Genomic DNA, 20957 nt, shown 5'->3' on the forward strand with positions numbered 1-20957 from the left:
TCTTGATCTTGATCAAAAGCCAAAGCCAATATTTCTGTCATTGGTTGTCACAAAAATAACTGTGGCATGGATTTGTGTGATTTACATTTTGAAGTCTGAGAGTCTGACATTTCGCTCTCAGGGGTCTGTGGTTCTTTTGCCCTGACACTGGAACCGCCTCCCCATCTCCAAGAATTCTTACTTGTGAAACATTTAATTGATCCTATGATATATTTTAGTCAGAGTTGTCTTTTACATCGGACAGTGTTATTTCTTTTTCCCAGTCATGTTCCCCCAGACTCAGAAAGGGGTGGATTTAAAGCTGTTCACCTTTTCATGTTTAAAAAGGGCAGGAGTTCTTTCATAATCGCATATGAGAAAAGAGTTTGTTTTAAAAGGTCTCCTATTACGAACATAGGGGGAAAGTGCTTCAACTGTAAAAATTTCAAAGAGGAAGCAGAAAAATTGACCTGGAAGCTGAATAAGTTCAGCGATGGCTCTTTGCAAAAGAAATCAATTCAGATCATCCCTTCTTGCTTCTGATATGGAATTAAAAAGCATAAACGCCATATGAAAATACAGAAAAAACTAAGGCAGTTGGAGGCTGGTACATGTTGCGGGGAAAGGGGTTTTTCACTTTTTGATACCTCAGTTAATGGACAGGCAGGAAAGGGTGTGTTACTTGATTTGCACTCCAGCGGATTACTAACAGATGTGTAACTCTCTACTGTCATCAGCCAGCTCATTAATGTCGGTGGAACAAAATGTACTGATTTGTTCTTAGTTTACTAAGAAAGAAGGCAGTAGAGTGACTCACTGTCTTACAGTAATATGTCCCATGTCCAGCTTTTATATATGGGAAGAGGGACTATGCAAAATACTCGGAGAAAACTGGACAGTACTTAATGTCAAGATCAATGCCTGAATGGGCTGCTATGGCAGAGAAGCTGGTATCTTCCCCCACCTCACCTTTTGGAACAGGCAGGCAGAACTCAAAATTAATCAGATGGAAGGATCTTGCTATCTTCCAGTGATGACCTCTCTTTTTTTCTCCAGTTTGACTCTTCCCTCTCAAGGGGTCAGCTATGGGAAAGCTACCTGCAGCTGCACTGGCAAAGCAAACTAGAAAAAGGGCCTGAAAAGAATATCTACGTTTTTGGTTTCCAGGCTGCCAAGAGAGATGGGGAATGCACAACAGTCTCATGGGTGCCCCCATGTAAAGCCCTGCAAATCCATGGATATCCACTTTATATTTGGGGATATCTGCATCCATAGATGCAGATGCAGATGTCCACGAACCATTTTTGTGGATCGGACGCGGATATAAATTTTTTTATCTGCGCAAGGCTATAAATATAGGATCTCAAAGGCGGGGACGCAGCTGTCAGCCTATATTCCATCACTCTTTCCCCCTCCTCCCCCCGTCTACTTACTTTATAGAAGCAGTTGCCTCCCTCTAAACTTCCGTGATACGGCAAAAATGAAGTCGGGAGAGGTTTCCTAGGTAGCTTGGCTGCTTAAACCATGGTGATAGGCGCATGGGGGATTTTGCTGCCTCTCTTGATCTATCACCCTCCCTTTCTGTATATATTTGGGGGGAGAGAGAATATAGGCTGCTTCCCTGTCTTCCAGATCCCACTCTTCCCACCCCCACCCCCACCACACCCGGCATACAGAGAAAGGGAAGGTGATAGGTCAAGAAGCAGTTGTCTACAGCTCATAACCTGTGAGGCTGCTTTCCTGCCTTCCAGATCCTCATAGACTATGAGCTGCAGACAGTGGCTTCTTGATCTATTATCTCCCCTTTCTCTGTATGGGGGGTGATGGATATAGGATCTCAAAGGTGGGGAGGCAGCCTCATAGGATTTGAGCTGCAGACTGCTGCTTCCCTGCCTTTGAGATCCTACAGTACACACACACGCGCACAGATGGTCCTCTGAGAGGCACTGTCAGCGTGCTGCTGCGGAGGCGGTGCGGATGCAGATAGAGGTAAAAGATGGAGTGCAGGTCGCAGGTTGGACACAAGTTGATTCTTGCTGATGCGGATCGGATACGGATCCACATTTTTGTATCTGCGCAGGGCACTACCCCCATGCTTGCTTTACCTTTAAGGTAGGGTTGGTACTGCTCCCACTTTCCTTTTCACTCCTACCTCAATGCGGAAATTAATCTCTTGTAGGAAAGGAACTATTTTTATTCTTCATTTAGATGACTTGGGCCCAGCAGCTGTGCTGTCTCAAAATCAGTACAGTTTGAGTTAATAATCCAGAAAAGCGTTCTTAGTGAGCTATTTTGTAGCTTTAAAGGCTGGTGCAATCTGCCTACCAAAAACAAGTGGTAAAAAATATTTGGCGAGTCAAGATGTAATAAGGTTTGGGGAGGAAAGCACAAATTCACTTCTGTTAATGAGAGGATTGATCTCCAGGTGAACTTGCTAATGAAATTCCTTTATAAAAAGGCGGGTGCAGTAATCAATAAACCAGCACAGAGATTACTGCTCACTTTCTTGCCATATATTGTGGATGCATCTGGTTAAATCTTCAAATACTACATATTGTGGAACAGAATTATACCTCAATTTGAAAAAGAAATGTTTTTATGGGAAGAAATCTAAACTAGTATGGAAATACTGTAGTCAGCAACTAAAATCATGTTTAAGTCTAAACATCTCCAAGCTATGGGTTAGTCATGCAAACAGTCCTAAGTTTCAGGACTAATTCCATTGACTTCAGTGCAAGTTAAGCACCACTAGTGTAAGTTTGCAGGTTGATTCACGAGCTGTCATCTCCTATGACAGTGGGGTCCCACCTGTGGTCCAGTGTCCATTTGTGCACCTCAAGTGTCTAAGCTGTGCCCTTAGGCAACTGTGTCACTGAGGAAAAAAATTGTATTTTGTGTGTTCTATAAGCTGTACCCCATGATTTTTAAACAGTGTTTGAATCAGCCCTATCATTGCACGGGGCCTGTAGGGGACAGAACTTCTCTAGCTGCCTCCCATTATTTCCTCAGCAGCCCCAGGATTAGCTCTAATGAGAGCTGGGAGCACTTTGAGCAGTTACTATCCCTTTGTTAGCTTCTCTGCTGGCTTCTTGCTGCATTGTAGGGGTTGAGGAATGAGGTGCATGCTCACTTACCAAGTTGTGAGAGCCCCAGGGAGAACACAGCAGTTTGACTCTGCCAGTGTCTAAGGGAAGGAATGCCTGTTGATGGATGGCTCCCCTTTCTCCTCCTCCTACAGCCATGCAGGGTAGCCCAGGAGAGGGAGGGGAAAAAAGCTGAGAACCAGCAACCAATTATATCTCCCTTATTCTCTGCCCCAGCCCTATCACAGATGAAAGCAGCTTGGTGGGCTGTTCTGACTTGCATCTGGTGGAGTGTAATGTGATCCAGCCATGCTTCCTCCCTCGTTCTCCCCAACATGCCTTCTGTACCATGGTCAGAGAGCTGTAATAGCCAACATTGTTGGCTCTACATCTGTTAGAGACCCACCCATACAGCATTTTGCTTGGATCAGATGTGCCTTAAAAAAAAGATGTTTTGTGTCTCTGGGCACTTTTTGTTTTCCATAATGTGAAAGCAAATATATAAAAGGTATGATGGGATGAACTCTGAAACAAATTTATAAACCAAAAATTTAGTATGTGACTAGGGTGACCAGACAGCAAGTATGAAAAATCAGGATGGGGTGGGTAATAGGAGCATATATAAGAAAAAGACCCAAAAATCAGGACTGTCCCTATAAAATCGGGACGTCTGGTCACCCTATTTCCGACTCTGATTTTATTTTATGTGATCAGAGGCATCTAAGTAATTTGCAGCTTGAAGCATGTTTTATGCACCTGTTTAGGGAGCTTGCTTTCCTGACTTCTCTCTGATTGATAGGAACGTAACATTTGGCGATACCATTTTTCTCTGTAATAATATTCTGTCTGTCCTCCCCCGCTGTGTAAAATTGCCTGTGATGAGTGTTAGTCCTGCTCAAGTATTTTTAAATATCTCTGGCTGTTGCAGCCTACGTGGGATATAAGATCAAACACTACTACAAAGCAAGATTGGCTATTGGGTTTCCTTTAATGAAGTCAGTGAATTATGTCCAAATGGTTTGAAGATAGTGTCAGATGCCATGTATTCAGCTGTTCTTAGCTGTGAACGTTCTGGCTTTTGTTGAGTTTATGTTCATTTTAATGTTTAAATGTTTACCTTTGATGTGATTATTCTTTTTAAATAGTCTTCTCAAAAGTTTTAAGGAGGAACTGAAAAAGCCATTTAAAACTAAATCCAGTACACATATGTTGGTTCCATTTTAGATAGAATCATTTTACAATTGCACCTAAACATCTGATGGCTAGGCTTGTGTTTTAGATGCATGATATATCTATAGCTTAATCTCTTCTAGATCATATTTAGATATTGCTACACATTGTAATAAAGTCTTGTTCCCTAGGTGATATCACTTTAGGCAGCTTTCCTGACTAGCCTAGGTACTGCTGCAGGGAAAATCTGTTGGGGAAAGGTTTCAACTGGCTCATTGAATGCAAGTCACTGTCCTTTCAAAACTTCCAGATTGAAAGGGACACTGTTCTTTTTAAAATCACGCTTCTGTCAGAGACAAATTTACCTATAATAGTTACAAATAGCACTTTGGATTACTGTAATTGAAAGATTAAAGAAAGAGATTTCTCTTGTCAGTTTCCACTGTTTTGTACAGGTCTTTTATACCACAGAAGAAGGAAGAACTTTAAGGGGGAAAAAAAAAAAAAAGCAGTGGTTATAAGTGTGGTGACTGCCATCTTGACCAATATTGGAGATTGAACTGGGGACGCTCTACAGCTAAAAACATTTGTTTCTAAAGTTTCAGAGTAACAGCCGTGTTAGTCTGTATTCGCAAAAAGAAAAGGAGGACTTGTGGCACCTTAGAGACTAACCAATTTATTTGAGCATGAGCTTTCGCATCCGATGAAGTGAGCTGTAGCTCACGAAAGCTCATGCTCAAGTAAATTGGTTAGTCTCTAAGGTGCCACAAGTCCTCCTTTTCTTTTTGTTTCTAAAGTGTGAGCTAAAGGGGCAGGACCGTGCGCTGTGGATCGGGCAGAGAGAGGAGTGTGTAACACATGCTGACCAGTGGCTTCTGGAAACATACAAACATGGCAGGAAGGGCGTGGGGCAGGTGTAGCTCTTTAACAAAATGAATTACAAGTAGTTCATGTTGTAGTTTATACAGGTACAACATCAATCAAATCTACCTCATGTTAAAAACTGATGCCTCATAATACGCTTACTAATAACAGTACCAAATCAACTATCCAAAGAAAAAATGCAGTTATTGCTAGTGTCTCTCGGTTACATATTAAGTCCATAAGTGCATCAAGAATGAAAGATAAATATTCTCTCCTATTTAAAAAAAAAAGAAAGTACTCTTGCTTATAGCTGATTTTTAAAAAAAACTTTGTTTCAGGGTGAGTGTTCATGTTTGGACTTCAAATCCAGAGCAGATATTGTTGCCAGGATGGTAAATGTCTTAAAACAGTTATTAGTGGAAATTCTTATGCTTACCATAGCACTTTGAATGTTACCGCTAAAAATAAGTTGCATTTACTTCAGTTCTGTCGCAGAGTCATTGAAACGCAGTTACTTGCCTGTTTTCCCTTACAAGTCCTATATGCTTAGCTGTAACAGGAGAAAGATAAAGTATTATTTCACATTTTTGCCACACATAACTTTATATTGTATATTGCACTTTAATTAAAAGGTTATACAGTACTTACACCTGTAAGAATGCAGTTCTCACTCATTTGTCTCTCACTTGGTTTCCTCATTATGAACATCAGGTGACAGACAGAGCAGGAAAAAATAACTTTTTCTTTTAACTGCCAAAAATATATGCAGAGAATCTAAAGTATTTGACCAAGAAAATGGCTAATCAGGCTTCTCTTTTCATTTCAGCTTTACTTTTAGAAGCTCAGTCAACACCGTTTCAAATAACCCCTTCAACCATGGCAAATATTGTGAAAGGCCTGTATACACTTAGACCAGGTAAATATTCATTGCTTCCTTTTGGAATCTCCCATTATACTATAGTGCCAAAACATTCCACAAACTAGAATATTATGTATCTTTAAAAAGGTAGTTTCATGATCTTATCTGTCAGTCAGTGTTCAGCTGTGTTGTGTAATGTCACAGCAAAGCCTTTGTTATGAATGCAGTAGATCTGTGTTGTGAACTGCAGGAGGACTAATTCTTGCATTGGGCTCCCACCTTCACTTAAATAGTTTAAAATAAGAGAGGGGAAACTGAAGTATGAGCACTGTGCTTCATTGTATTACTATAAGGGGATGAGGCTGCTCAATGGGACAATCATGGCAGATATTCAAAAACAAGATAGATAAAACAGTGGGAATGATATGGCCTTTCCATCTAAATGGCCTTTCCATCTATGATGCTGTGGTGATTACAGATATAATTTTGCTATAATAAAGAAATAAATAATTCATTTATTTCATTATAAAGTTTTATTTTGCCCTTGGGTAAAATGTATATAATGTGGGCTTCAAGTCCAACATTAGTTATCTCAACAAGCCTAGAAAATTGTGGTGTGTGAGGGTATGTCTACACTGCGATAAAAGACCTTTGGCACTGTTGCAGATGGCCTGGGGGCTGTGGCGGCGGCTGTCTTGGGGCTGTGGCGGCGGGGCTATCAAATTGCAGTGTAGATGTTTCCATGAGTGGGGAGGGTCTCAGAGCCTGGGCTCCAGCCCAACTGTCTAAACTGCAATTTTCAGCCGGGCAGCCCGGGCTCTGAGTCGAAGTCAGCTACCCAGACTCTGAGACTGGGTGCAAGAGGTTTTTATGGGAGTGTAGATGTACTCTTAGATTTTTCATGGCATTAGAAATTTAATATGAAATTGAGAAGGTACTGTAAAGTATAATTTGGAAACTGAAGGGAGCCCTGGTCAAGGGACAGTATTCCCAAGGAGTTTAACAGTACAGCAGCAGGTAATTAAAATAACCATTATTCACTGGTATGTGCAGTTTTCCATGTGGTGAGCTCTGCAGCTGTTATAGGACTTAATAGGCATATAATAAAATATGTAATTCTAACAATATTGTAATGAACGTGTATTCATTATGCTTTAGTTAGTGACCAGGTATAGTCTCTGCTGTAGATCTCTACTGTCAACAGCATCTAATTGGCGATGAGGAGAGGGAATGTTTTGGGCATTCTGTGAAGTTCCCGGAATGAACATCGATCATGCTCCTTTATTTTTCTGCTTCAAAAACACAAATACCAAAATGGGCCTGGTTTTCCTCTTACCTACAATGCCAGTTTTAGCTCCGTGGAGTTATTCTTGTTTTGTACTGGTGTAACTGCGAAGAGGATCGTATCCAGGTGCCATCACATCTTCTTTTCTATGGAATTGCCACTCAAAGAACCTGACATGACAAAGAGGAAGCTTTATGAAAACTTCAGAGTCTGGCGTGTATGAGGGCCAGTATTGTGGTGGTCAGACTATCTACAGAATTCACACAGTTAGCACTCTTCGCAGGCATGTCTTATTTTTATCAAACATTAAAAAATGTAAGTGATAGGAGGTAGGGGAAGGAAACTGGTGATGATTTTCATCTTTACCCTCTTTTACTTTTCAGTGCTGGAGAAGGAAAATATATTTTAAAAAGAGCACAAAGCATGATTTCATTCTAAGTTGAGCCGATCTGTAAGATTTTGATATTACTATCCTATTTTATATCCCAAAAGACAAGAGTATTGAAAACCTTACAAAGCCTGTCAACATTAAATTGAACTTGCCTTGCCTTTTCCTTCACAGACAAAGTTTAGTTTGGTTCAGTACTGTCATTTCCCTCTCAGATTTTCAGTATTCTTACTGTGTTCTAAAGGATATTTAAATAAGATTGTTACCAGGTCATGAAAAATCACCTGGCTAATGTTGAGTAGGAAGACCTAAGCCATTGATTTCTGCAGAATTTAAGCTTTCCCTTAAAAACGGGTCCGCTCACGATACTAGCTGTCAGTTACCAGCTGCTCCAACGCCTGTGGAAGTGCTCTTGCAAGCCCCTCCCTCAGTCCTCATATGACAGATTGCTCAAGCCATTCCATTATTTGACCAAAATAACTGACAACCAGACGGGACTGTACAAACCACCCTCTCTCTGCACCATCCTAACATGAAGTGATTGGATTTTGTATTGCCAGACATTTAAAAATCATGAGTTGTTGTCTCGGAGTCACCAGGCGATGCTCTGGAACTACTCCGTATAAAGCCAGCCAGGACTCTGGGGGAGCATGTCTCCTCTCTCTGAGCATACTGTTGCCAGGGGAAGACACCTACACAGCTTCGACCCTCCTTGATCTGACCTTGGAGCATTCAGCATCCCCTTCCATGCCGTGCGCTTCCTGCAGCGAGTCCGCCCGGGCGGGACTCCTGGGGAAGCCAGAGGGCCCTGCACCCCAACTTTGCAGTCAGATGTGACTCTCAGCCAGTGTAAAACGGAAGGTTTATTAGTCAACAGGAACACAGCATAGAACAGAACTTGTTAGCGTGGAAATTAGTGACTTTCGGCCAAGTCCAAGTTGGGGAGTCCTGGGCCAGGAAGCCCTGGACTCCCCCTTTTCCAGTCTCCCCAAGCAGACTGCCAGCTTCCAGCAACCTGACCTCAGACACCCCCGTTGCTGCTGCTGCTTGTCTTTGTCTCGCTTCTTGGGCAAAGAGTCATCTGGTCATCACCTGGTTGCATCCCCTCCTGGGTTTCAGGTTACGAAGGGCACCGGTCATAGCATACGTGCAGGCAGCTGGAGCAGCCTCACCTGCCTCAGAGGTCTCAGCCATAGTCAGACACCCCTATTCTCACCACCGAGGTATTGGTGCAGCACATGGGAAACTGAGGCACACACAGTATTCATGCAAAACAGTAAAACTCACATCGGCTCAACCGTAAGACTCACATCCCGCATAACAAGGGAAAATCCCCACTTCATCACAGTCATGTCCACAAAAATTAGATTTTAAAAAATGATAAATTTGAGGTTCTTTTTATTTGCCTTCTGGTGTTTGAGCTTTTGAGTTTAACATTTTCAATCCCGTCTTCACAATCTTGAGGGATAGAAAAATGAAAGCTGAGATTGTCCTGTAATTGCATGACTCCAGAAGTGTAGGCTTTAAGAAAAACACCAAACGGCACAAGACTTGCAATAAAATCATGAGTTGGCAGAACTATAATTATAACGTTGAATATCTTTTATACTAAATTCTCAAGTCATATACCCGGTGAGCTGCATACCTATTAACTTTGAGTAGAAGTGCATAGTTGTCTGAGTAATCCTGCTGGACGCTTCATAAGTAAGCATTCAGAGACATTTGTAATGTTTAGAGTGAGATAATTAGAGTTCACAGTGTCCACTCAGCCAATCTGTGAACAATGCTTATGCTATGGAAGAGAACAGAATGTCTTTGGTTAGCAATTAAGGAAAGAATATTGAGTTTGTGGTATACAACACATCAAATTCTTAAGCTCAATCTGTCAAACATTCACCTTGTCATGGCTTTAGTCAATAGCAACATAGTAAAATTAATTGAAAAGATGAAGATAAGGATACTATATGAATGCTGTTCTAGCTGGACTGGAAGTGCTCTAAGTTTGTACCAAGAACAATTCCTCTGTATTGAAAGATGTTCCTTAGTAGAGTCAGTCCTTGATGATTTAGATTCTAACGTGTTCAGAAGAGCAGGCCCCTGGGAGGCTGGGAGACTGCCCCAAAGGTGAGAAGCTGTTCCAGTTGTACACGATTGTTGATGCCACTCAGTCTCCACTGCTGGCACTGGAAATACAAAGGAAGGGAATATGAGCTTCAAGAGCTATCTCTTCTCCACGCTCTGTCTCCAAATGGTTCTCTGAGACTAGGCAATTGACAGAGTAATAGGAGAGGCTGGCAAAGGGAGGAGAAGAAAAGTAGTGCGATTGGAGAAACTTGCCATGCACTTAAGTACTCTGATCTGGGCTGAAGTCAGGGAGCAAAATGTGTCCAGCAGCTAAGTTTCCTGTAAGCTGTGCAGCAGCCTGTTTAGCGCTATGCATGTGCTTAGGGAACCCGCCCGGCCAGGCCCTGCCAGGGGAGGGGCAGCCCAAACCCAGCCCCGGCCTGGACCTGCTGCGGCGGGGGCACTTCTCCCCTAGCCCGGACCTGCCAGGGAAGGGGTGCCTATCCCGTGGCCCCAGCCCTGAAGCTGCTGTGCGTAGAGGCGCGCCTCTCCCACCCCAGCCCAGGTGCTGTTGTGGGGAGAGAGAGCTGGAGGGAGTCCATTCTCTCCATACCGAAGCCCTGGAGCACCCTCTGCACCCCAAACCCCTCATCCACAGCTCCACTCCAGAGCCCGCACCCCAGCCGGAGCCCTCACCCCGTCCCCGTCTCCCCCCACACACACCACAAGCCTCTGCCCCAGCCCTGAGCCCCTCATCCCTGGCCCCAGCCCAGAACCCGCCTCCCCCAGCTGAAGCCCTCACACCCCTGCACCTCAACCCTCTGCCCCAGCCCTGAGCCCCCTCCCACACTCCGAATGCCTCGGCCCCACCACATGAATTTTGTTAAATGCACCAATATGAAGGTGATGCGTCACACATCACCTCCATATTGATGCACATAACAAAATTCATTCCATAGATTTGTGGGAAAAATTAGAGGGAACACTGTCCAGTAGCTCTCCTTAAGCAGCTCAATCTGCTTCTTTTCCTGCTCTCTTCTCTACCTACTCTAGCATGCCTTTTCTGGAGGAACACGGAGACACTAGTAGATTCCTCTCCAGATCTCCCGCAGCAAAATTTGCTCTGATTAATGTTGGGGATGGGGAGGGTAAAGGGTAGAGAAAGGAAGCCACATAGTGGAAGGAAGGAGACAGAAGAAGGAAAGAGAATAGGGATTGGGAAAGAGAGGAAGAAGGAGAACTGAAGGATGACACTAAACTGGGAGGAGTGGTAGATACGCTGGAGGGTAGGGGTAAGGGTAGGATACAGAGGGACCTAGACAAATTAGAGGATTGGGCCAAAAGAAATTTGATGAGGTTCAACAAGGACAAGTGCAGAGTCCTGCACTTAGGATGGAAGAATCCCATGCACTGTTACAGACTAGGGACCGAGTAGCTAGGCAGCAGTTCCACAGAAAAGGACCTAGGGGTGACAGTGGACGAGAAGCTGGATATGAGTCAACAGTGTGCCCTTGTTGCCAAGAAGGCCAGTAGCATTTTGGACTGTATAAGTAGGGGCATTGCCAGCAGATCGAGGGACGTGATCGTTCCCCTCTATTCGACATTGCTGAGGCCTCATCTGGAGTACTGTGTCCAGTTTTGGGCCCCACACTACAAGAAGGATGTGGAAAAATTGGAGAGAGTCCAGCGGAGGGCAACAAAAATGATTAGGGGACTGGAACACATGACTTATGAGGAGAGGCTGAGGGAATTGGGATTGTTTAGACTGTGGAAGAGAAGAATGAGGGGGGATTTGATAGCTGATTTCAACTACCTGAAAGGGAGTTCCAAAGAGGATGGATCTAGACTGTTCTCAGTGGTCGCAGATGACAGAATGAGGAGTAATGGTCTCAAGTTGCAGTGGGGGAGGTTTAGGTTGGATATTAGGAAAAACTTTTTCACTAGAAGGGTGGTGAAGCACTGGAATGCGTTACCTAGGGAGGTGGTGGAATCTCCTCCCTTAGAGGTTTTCAAGGTCAGGCTTGACAAAGCCCTGGCTGGGATGATTTAGTTGGGGATTGGTCCTGCTTTGAGCAGGGGGTTGGACTAGATGACCTCCTGAGGTCTCTTCCAACCCTGATATTCTATGAAAGAGGTGACCATATGAATGAGCAACATTCACAGACAAAAGAGATGAGGGGGTGAAAAAAAAAATAAGAAAATGAAAATGGCGGAGGTGGGGGCAGGGAAGAGAGGATGGAGAAAAACAGGTCAGATGCAGTGACCAGCCACGGCATGGGGTTGAGGTAACCCAGGCTTGAAGGTCTTGAAGATGGGGGGGTAAATGTGGGTCTAATCCTTTGTTCTAAGAAAATATGTAGACATTTACACAGTGCATTTGGCTGCTGTCCATAACTTTCCTTCATTGGTAAAGAATGTGTAAGATACTGATCTCTCTGACTCACATCACCATTAGAGGATTTATTGTTTATAGGTTTAAACACTTTTTGTTTCACATGGTCAGTGTCAATGGCAATGGTACAAAAGAGCTTGTCAACAGTATTTCATGTTAAGAAATTAGCTTGGGCTAACTTGTCCAATGCTGATACTTTAATGGGATGTTTGTGTGTACTCATTAAATGGCACAGTACCTTTAACTTACTGTGTAATGTGCAAGGTGGTATTGTTTTGTGTATAAGTTATTAGTGAACCTTACTACAGTGATGAAGGTATTGGTTTGTGCACTGGTGTTCATGTGTAAGGCCATGTCTACGCTAGGAACATGGTGTATTTTTAACACATTAGCTAAGGCATGTTCAGTAGTCAGGTAAACCCTATGAGGGAGCCAAGGGTTTACCTTAACCAATGAGTACAACTTGCCTTGTCTACACTAGAATTGCAACAGTTGTTAGCAAACATTCCCTTCTTCTCCAAGCAAGCTCAGCTATAGATACTTGCACTGTTACTCTGTGGTACTTCTCTGTTTCTCCATGTTTCTAAGGCAGTTTCTATATGCTATATTATCTTTGCTTTGTCACTTCTGAGAGTCTATGGAATCAGTCTGGAGGCATGGTTGCTTCAGTGAAGAGACCCTGTCTGTGGAGCTGCCTCCTGGAGGATGTATACCATTCTGACTTTGTATGCAGTGTAGTTGTTTAAAAGCTTGTCTCTTTCACTACCAGAAGTTGGTCCAATAAGACATTACCTTATCCACCTTGTCATTGGGTATCTGGCTGGTGAATCTTGCCCATATGCTCAGGGTTTAGCCTTCCTCTGTAGCATGGGGCACGGGTCACTTGCTGGAGGATTCTGTGCTCCTTGAAGTCTTTAAACCACGATTTGAGGACTTCAATAGCTCAGACATAGGTGAGAGGTTTTTCGCAGGAGTGGGTGGGTGAGATTCTGTGGCCTGCGTTGTGCAGGAGGTTGGACTGGATGATCATAATGGTCCCTTCTGACCTTAGTATCTATGAATCTATTCTGACTTAGTAGCATTTTACACCCTCTTGCTCTGGTGTAAAGGATTACAGAAGGTACAGGGCAATGAAGTATAAGACTCGTACTGTTTACAGCAGTAAGTGTCTATCGTGCCATTGGCTCTTGATGGAGAAGCACTGACTCTTGGGCCAAAAATATGTGAGACTTTAAGAATATCTAGTCTTTTAATTCAAGCTATTAAACAATTTGTATTATTTTTTTAAAAACCTTCAGTCCTTCCTCAAAATAATCATTGCTAATTCTTAAAGAAAAAATTACCGCTCATAAGGTTTTTTTTTTCTATTCTGCATGTTTCATCATTTTTTTTTATTTTTCCCTTTTCACACAGAGTGGGTTCAGATGGCACCAGCTTTATTTTCTAAATTCATCCCAAACATTCTTCCCCCTGCTGTGGAATCTGAGCTTCAGGAATATGCTGCTCAAGACCAGAAACTTCAAAGAGAGCTTATGCAGAATGGATTTACCAGGTAATAATTATTAGCCTTCAATGGCAGTTGCACGCACTAGACAGCACTGATACTACTAAAATGCATATACTTAAAAAAAAACATAAAAATGTAAATATTGTATTATATTCAATAGAATATTAAATATTATTCTAAAGACTTGAACCAGAATGTTCAAATCTGGGTATTTAGGCACCTAAATCCATATTTAAGCGCCTAACAATGTGGCCTGAGTTTTCAGACGTTCTGAGCACCCACAAATTCCACTGAAAGCAATAAGAAGTAATAGGTGATCAGCAGCTCTCAAATACTTTCCGATAAAATTGAGATGCTTCTGATTATTTTTATACCCTCGTGGTATTTTGATTTAGTTATTAGTGGGTGGTCATCTTCACTGTCAGTTCCCATTCAGCATTGTCCTTTGAACATCGCTTTTCCCTAAAGTAGTAAAAGGACACCATCAGTTTGAATTTTTATTAGTTTTTAAAAATGCGCTGGGGTCTACTGTGCTCCTCTTCTCCTCCCACTCCAGTCCGTGCTCACACATCTTACCAGCCGACTGTCTTTCAGTGAACTTGGCAGGCTGCAGCACGTGACTGCCACTGCTGCCTCTCCTGACCCCCTCTGCAGGAGCCAGAAACGCTAAGGTTAGGCTGAGGAAGTTAGCAAGCCCAGATCCTTTCACAGGAGCATCTCTGCCGAGTAAAGCAGCTAGTGCATGAGGCAGGAAGCGAAAGTGACCTTCAACAAAGCATTGAAACTGATAATACACAAAGTACTATCAAATGCACAAAGTAAACAAACTGAGTAAAAGAGAATTTTATTTTTCTCTAAATGTTAATTATCCTAATCTTAGTGGCTGCTTATAACAATAGTGGGTATACAATATTTTCACAGAAATGGGAATTTATAGATGATAGTCTTTCTTCAGGCCTTCAGTTTTCACTTAGATCAATATTATAATATTGCAGTTGATGATCAGTATTTCTGAGAAGCTCATTCTTTTATCTCCTAACTAGAATAACATCATGTGTTGTATGTTGGCTGTCAGGAGACCTAGAACTGTGTTCTCTCCAATCATAAAGAATACACATAAAACAAAAGGTCAGGTCAGTCTTAACACATTGGTGTTGACCTTCAGATCACTTTGTGATCTGTAGCTGAGCACGTCTCAGCTCCTTTGAAATATCCCCCAAGGGAGAGTTCCAGTTACTAAAGTAGAAAAGTTATTAGTAAATATTCTGCTGTTCAAAGCACCAGTGCTAAAGAATAATCATCTGCCTATCTTTTGACACAAAACCAGCACTCTGTATTTAATACTGGCTTCTATCAATGGGCAGCATCCTGGTGTTAAGATTAATGGGAGTTAAGATCGGGTAATATTTTAAGTATTTCTTATGTGCCATTGCCTTGGTATTTAAGTGGTAATTTGAAGACTCACATGTTTTCTACTGTGCTTGTATATATTGAATAGCCTAAGAAAAGGAGAGGGTGTTTATACTAACTCGGAAATTTAGTCAAGCCTTTTAAGTTTTGACACACTCCATTTCAAAGACCATAGATAGAGCAGAATGTATTTAAGTTGTTTTTGAGAAAAACTGAAGTTATTAAAAGAAACCCCCTATTGGTCTCTTGAATTACGGTTTGTTCTCAGTTATGGGGTTGTTCTTTGGGAGTGGAGAAGCAGAGGGGAGATTGATATTGATCTTAGCAAAAGTTCTCGCTGCATTAAAACGCTCATTAAGAATGTGTGGTTTAAAAAAAAGAAAGATTAGAAAAGACTTTAAGGGCATTTAGCCACAAGATGACTTGAGATTTCTAAAGCTTCATTTTTACCAGTAAACATATTTGAAATGATACAATTACATCTAATCACTTAAACCTGGAAATCTGATTATGAAATATGTCTATTTTTAATTGAGAAGTTAAACTATATTTCCTCAGAGACAATTCGTAAGCAAGCCTTGAGCTGAGCTTTTTAAACACTGGCAATATTCCAAGTGCTAATAAATTTGATCTGAAAGATCTTTTTCCATGATGCCATAGGTCAATAATTAACGATTCATAGTTTTATCGTAAAGGGTTTAACTCTTCCCATCGAACTATGCTGACAGCACTTTGAGTGCAAGGAAAAACTGTGAAAACGTGTGTCCTGGTAGACAGCTATTTCAGCATCGTTTCTGACATCACCACTGCAACGCAGAGCCTTATTTAAAAACCTACATAAAAATTATACAGATAAGCCAACCTTTCTTCTTATCTTATTGATTATTCACGTAAATCTATGTTCCCAGAAAACTCTATATTTATTTTGTCAGAACAATTTGATAAAAATTCTAGAGTGTATATTCAATCTTGACTGCAGCAGTCTCTCTCTTTCTCTTTGATCCCCCAAATTGTCACTTTCCAATCCCCTCCAAAAAATGCTGCAAATTTCACCTCTTCTCACCATGCCACTCTCCTCTTCCTATCCCTTCACTGGCTTCATCTCACCTTCCACATCAAATTTTAACTTCTTGTCCATGTTTTCAAGTCCCTTTTCTGTTCTACCCTACCTCCTCTCTTATTTTCTTCTCCTCCTTGCGCTTCCCAAGATTTTTACCAGCATGTTCTCTCATTGTTCTGCTTTTTTTCTCTATGCTGCTCCTTTTCCTGGAATCTTTGCCTAGGGTGTGGACTGTAACCTCCATAGCCCTGATCCTACACTGGGATTTACATGGGTGCAAGAAAATACCTTTAACTGTTTGTAAAGGACTTAGTAAATAATTTGTGGGGCCCTTGGGCTTTAATATCTTTGTCTTAGTTTTGTATCTGCATATGTGATGTTGGATAACAATTCTTGGGTACGTCTGTCCCAATGTTTTCTGTGAAATAAAAAAAAATGTACTTTGCTATCTACCAAATGCTACCTGTGCGGGGGGGGGCGACAATTCTTTGAATAAGGAATACCCACTATTTGGGTTTAGTCTTTGAAGGTGTTTATACGATAACTCTAATATAATGTAACTGATTTTATTCTGTAAATATCAATATGCTATATGGAAAAAAGAAGGTAAGTCTGATTTGGGCATTTGGAATAAACATAGCTAATATGCATGTTGTGCTTGAAAGAGCAGTATTAGAATATACTATATATGCTTAGATATTGTTCTGATGGCAAGCATTGGGGTTAATTTACAAAAAAAAAAAATTTCTTCTTTCCATTTTTAGCATTTAAAAGAGCCCATCACTGGCTCTGAGTGCCCTAGCAGTAATTTAAATTCACTCTACTTAAAAATGATTGACAATAATACTAATGTTACTCAACAGCATATTACCAGTCCAAAGATATAAAAATAAAGACCTCCAGTTTTACCATCTACATGTAATCATTACCTTCCTAAGTGCTTGAGAGAGGCTTTGCACTATATGACTGCAAAGTTCCCCGATCTGTACACTAGCAGACTAGTGTGGGGGGGGAAGTATGTTCAAGAGTTAAGGGGCCCTTGTGGGGAACAACCTACCCTCCATCTGGTATGACCCCACAGAAAGTGCTTTGAACCAGCAGGGGTCCTTGAAACATAGTCTGTCAATTTCTGTTTTGTACTAAAATAAGTAATTGCCTGTTCTTAATGTTACTGACCACTGTAGCCCAATTCCAATTCACGTTGTCTCTATACATTACATTTGGTAATGGTTGTTATTTGGCATGGGAATAACCAGGGTCTTCTGCTGCCAAGTTTTGATGTTCTACAGTGCTTAAATAGAGCCAAGCATTGATGGCTGGTTCCTTTGAAGAGCAGTATTTGTGTCTGCCTGCAAACAGGCTAACTTGTCCTTTCTCTCACAGTTCTGTGACCTCATAGGAGTGTAGAGGCAAGAGGTCATACAGAAAGGGGGATGGTAGAACCTAGAACAAAAAAAGTGGATGATCCTCAAGACCTCTTTTGAGCAGCCTTTGGTCAAATGCACTATGAGAAACCACACACACTCAGAACTATATACTAAATTAAAAAAATCAAGTTGTATTAGGCTTTTATACTGAGAACTATAGGCTTTTATTCAATTAGCAATTGGAGCTGCAAAGTTCCATATTAGTTCCTCTCTAATTTAATTGTATATATGGCTTGCTTATGTAATTGACATTCATGCTGATGAAACAATTGTTTTGCTAAATTAATTCTAGAGTTGCTAAAAATCAGCTGAGTCAAAAGAATGTACACTGGGATGGAGATAATTTCCTGCAGTTAGACTAAGCTTCCGGTGTGCTGTTTAGTACTTAAAATTATAGATTAACTCATTTATTAAATATAGATTAAAAAGCCATCAATTTTAGCAGCCTGATATATAAATGATGAAGTCAAAACAACATTCCTATTTCCCAAATGAGACTTTCTGTACATGCAGCAGATTGACATCTTCACTGCTCCACATCTCACACTAAAATTAACCACAAGGAGACTGAATATTGAAGAACTAATTACATGACTGGCACCCCTCTAGAAAGTTTTCAGCCGTGATAATCAAATGACTAGTGCAACTGAAGATGGTGGGGGAGTTACCTAATCACTCCGTGGTGATTTTTGCATTAATGACCTTAAACGAAGTGCACACCACAGGCCACTCTCAAAGAGGATGGATTTTATTAAAGTGGTTCGCTACTTCCTGTTGTGTCACATGAACGCTTGATCTGGATTGTCTGCTAGCAGAGAAGTGAGAGATTCTGGCTAGCATGAAGAAAATAAATAACATTGAGACATCTCTCTTGCCTCATAGTCAGCTATTGCCATCTAGCTTCAAATAAAACTACAAAGCAGCTGAGTTTTCTGTACATACTAGTCAAGAAAGTCAAAGGGGTGAAGAAATCCTAACTCTTTTGAAGTGAATGAGAGTTTTGCTGTTGACTTCAGTGAAGCCAGGATTTCACCCAGAATTCTTTAAAAAAAAAAAAAAAAAAATTCTCTGTTTAGAGGAATTGTATTTGGATTTAGTGGATCAGAAGAATAAGAAGATTTCGGCTACTGCTAAATCTAAAAATCTTTCAGATCTTCTAAAATAGCTTTATAAAACTGGTATAAGGAGTTTGTTTTAAGACAAATTGCTCAGCTATAGTCTGGTCTCAAATCATACATTAGATAGTTTTATTTAAATCCAGAGGGTGAGCTTTTTATTTATCATAAGAATTATTTTTAAAATCAATTTTAAAGAAAAGGATAGAGTAACTAAACTATATAATTGTCCGATTGCACTTTTTATTGTATGTGTATTGATTCTGCTGTGGTTTTTTCCCCAATCATATATTTCGACTGTTGTTATTAGCATATTTGCATACTGTTTAATTTCGACTAAATGTCCCAGTTTTTCTTTTACAAATTAAATATGATGACTTTGCTGTCATTGGTTTCCACACTGTTTTTTTGTTTGGTTCAATGACCATTCTTTTCTCCCCATTCTTTCCCAGAGGTGACCAGTCACGCAAGAGAGCTGGAGAAGAGTTAACTTATAGTAAGTAAGAATCCGCTATTGTTCATTGTTTAGTTTAAATAAAAATAAAAAGAATAAAACTGTCTTTGATCTTCTGTGCTAGTTGGGTTATGGGTCTTTCAACCAGCAGGTGGAGACAATATCATTTTCCATGTATATAAAGGTGTAACTCTTCAGCAGGGGGAGGAATGATTCTTTTCCGAGTGGACTGCTTGAATACAGAGAAAAGGGTGGGTCTCTGAGGTCTGGGAGTGATCAGAACCTGCACTCCAATGTGTTGCTGTCTTCCACGTAACCACTGCTAATAGGACCAACTCTAACAAGGCCCCCAGTGTTGCCTCTGAGACAACAAGATGTCCATGCAACTGTGGAGATGGGGGGCCAGATTCTCCACACAGTTACAGCCCTTTGCACCATTAAGCCCATGAAAAGAGGCCATAATTTGGCCAAAAAAATGACCAACAGACAACTCTTTCTATTTATGCAAGTGTACCAGATCTGGGCCCTGTACCTGAGTTTCCCACCTTATTCCCTCCCCTGTATAAAGGATATATGAAAGGAAGGAGGAAGGAAATTGGAGCTCTGCTACAATTCTTTGCTGGCTACCCTATCCCAGAGGTACAAATTAGAGCTGCCCAACAGCTTGCTCTAACTTGTCAGGGCTGGAGCTGGTCTGCTGAATCAGGGATTGATAACTAGGGCTTTGGTGCCCTCACCTCAGTAGAGCTTTGGCACAGGAGAGAGTCTAGTCCCATATCTTTTATGGTGAGATTTAAAAGCAAGGTCCTGATCACCTGACACTAAACATCCCCTGGATCTTTTGGTAACTATTAGTAGCATCAGCTCTCATTGAATTTTGACTGCATTCTCTCTACCCAGTTTCTTCCAATAATATCAGTGGAACATGTCCTTCTTAATTTCCTTCTCTAGACTGATATGCAGCATTGCTCTGTGCTGCCATTCTTCTAGACAGAAGGGTGGTGGATGAAATGACTAGAGAGCTGGCGTATCAGATTCAGTTTGTACACAGTGCTTTAGGATCTGTCAGGATGAAAGGCGCTACAGAAGTGTAAGGTATTATAAGGATTTCTGATTAACCATGTCTCTTTTATGTATATTTCAGATGGCTCATCAGCATGTGCAAGCTCCAGAGGGTACAGATAGTGAACATACCGGATGTGCTTTTATTCCTAGCCAGAACAGACACTGGAGGAGCACAGATAATATCCAGCGCCTCAGCTGGGGTCTGCTGATATTCAGGAGCTCTGTCGCAAGCTATACCTGGAAGAGCAGTTTGGACTTTCTTCGTTATGTAATAAAATGTCAGTTGCTGCTACACTCGGGATAACTTTGAAAGACATGATGCTTTGGTTTGGTCTCTCAGCAAATTCCTACTCTCTGATTCCGTGAGGAATGCGCCTTGAAAACCAGATAATTTCTAAGTGAAAATTGGCAGCCAAAATCAGCAGCTTCCTCCAAAAATGTTAAAATGGAAGAATCTTTTTTGCACTCTTGTTTTTTATTATGGACATTCTTTAAACTAATTAACACATCAGTGTATTAGTTTTAAAACTTCAAGGTATTTTCTGAAGCTTTTACTTAAATAATAAGAATAAAGATTTGTTACTTTGCAGTATTTATTATTCAGTACAAAGTGACAGCAGCTTTAAGAGTTGGTCCCTTCTAAATATAATTCTGACAATGAGGTTTTTGATTCCAGATTTGTTTCTTCCATTGGTTTTTTCCTTAATGTTTTTTGACTCTGTGCCTTCAGCTTGTGCACTTGGCAACTTTACAGACCATATTTGGTGAATGCAAAATGGGTTCTTAAGGAAAAGCTTGTGATGTTGTGAACAAATATGCTGCAAAGTCACAAGGT

At 41.2% G+C, this 20957-nt stretch overlaps 1 protein-coding gene across 3 annotated transcripts in view; it reads left to right on the forward strand.

The window, feature by feature from the left end:
* CACUL1 (CDK2 associated cullin domain 1) overlaps positions 1–20714 on the forward strand; it is an 80266-nt gene extending 59552 nt beyond the window's left edge. For 2 of the 3 annotated variants that reach the window (XM_007064220.4, XM_037904032.2), the window contains 4 exons: positions 5923–6012; positions 13498–13636; positions 19056–19099; positions 20202–20714. In XM_007064220.4, coding sequence (XP_007064282.3) covers positions 5923–6012; positions 13498–13636; positions 19056–19099; positions 20202–20242 — 314 coding nt within the window. In that variant the 3' untranslated portion in view covers positions 20243–20714. The remainder of the gene's footprint in view (positions 1–5922; positions 6013–13497; positions 13637–19055; positions 19100–20201) is intronic. The other variant, XM_043551125.1, reaches the window with a different exon arrangement.
* Positions 20715–20957: the final 243 nt, after the last annotated feature.

Source organism: Chelonia mydas, chromosome 7, assembly GCF_015237465.2.
Source record: "Chelonia mydas isolate rCheMyd1 chromosome 7, rCheMyd1.pri.v2, whole genome shotgun sequence".
In the NCBI taxonomy this organism is placed as follows: domain Eukaryota; kingdom Metazoa; phylum Chordata; order Testudines; family Cheloniidae; genus Chelonia; species Chelonia mydas.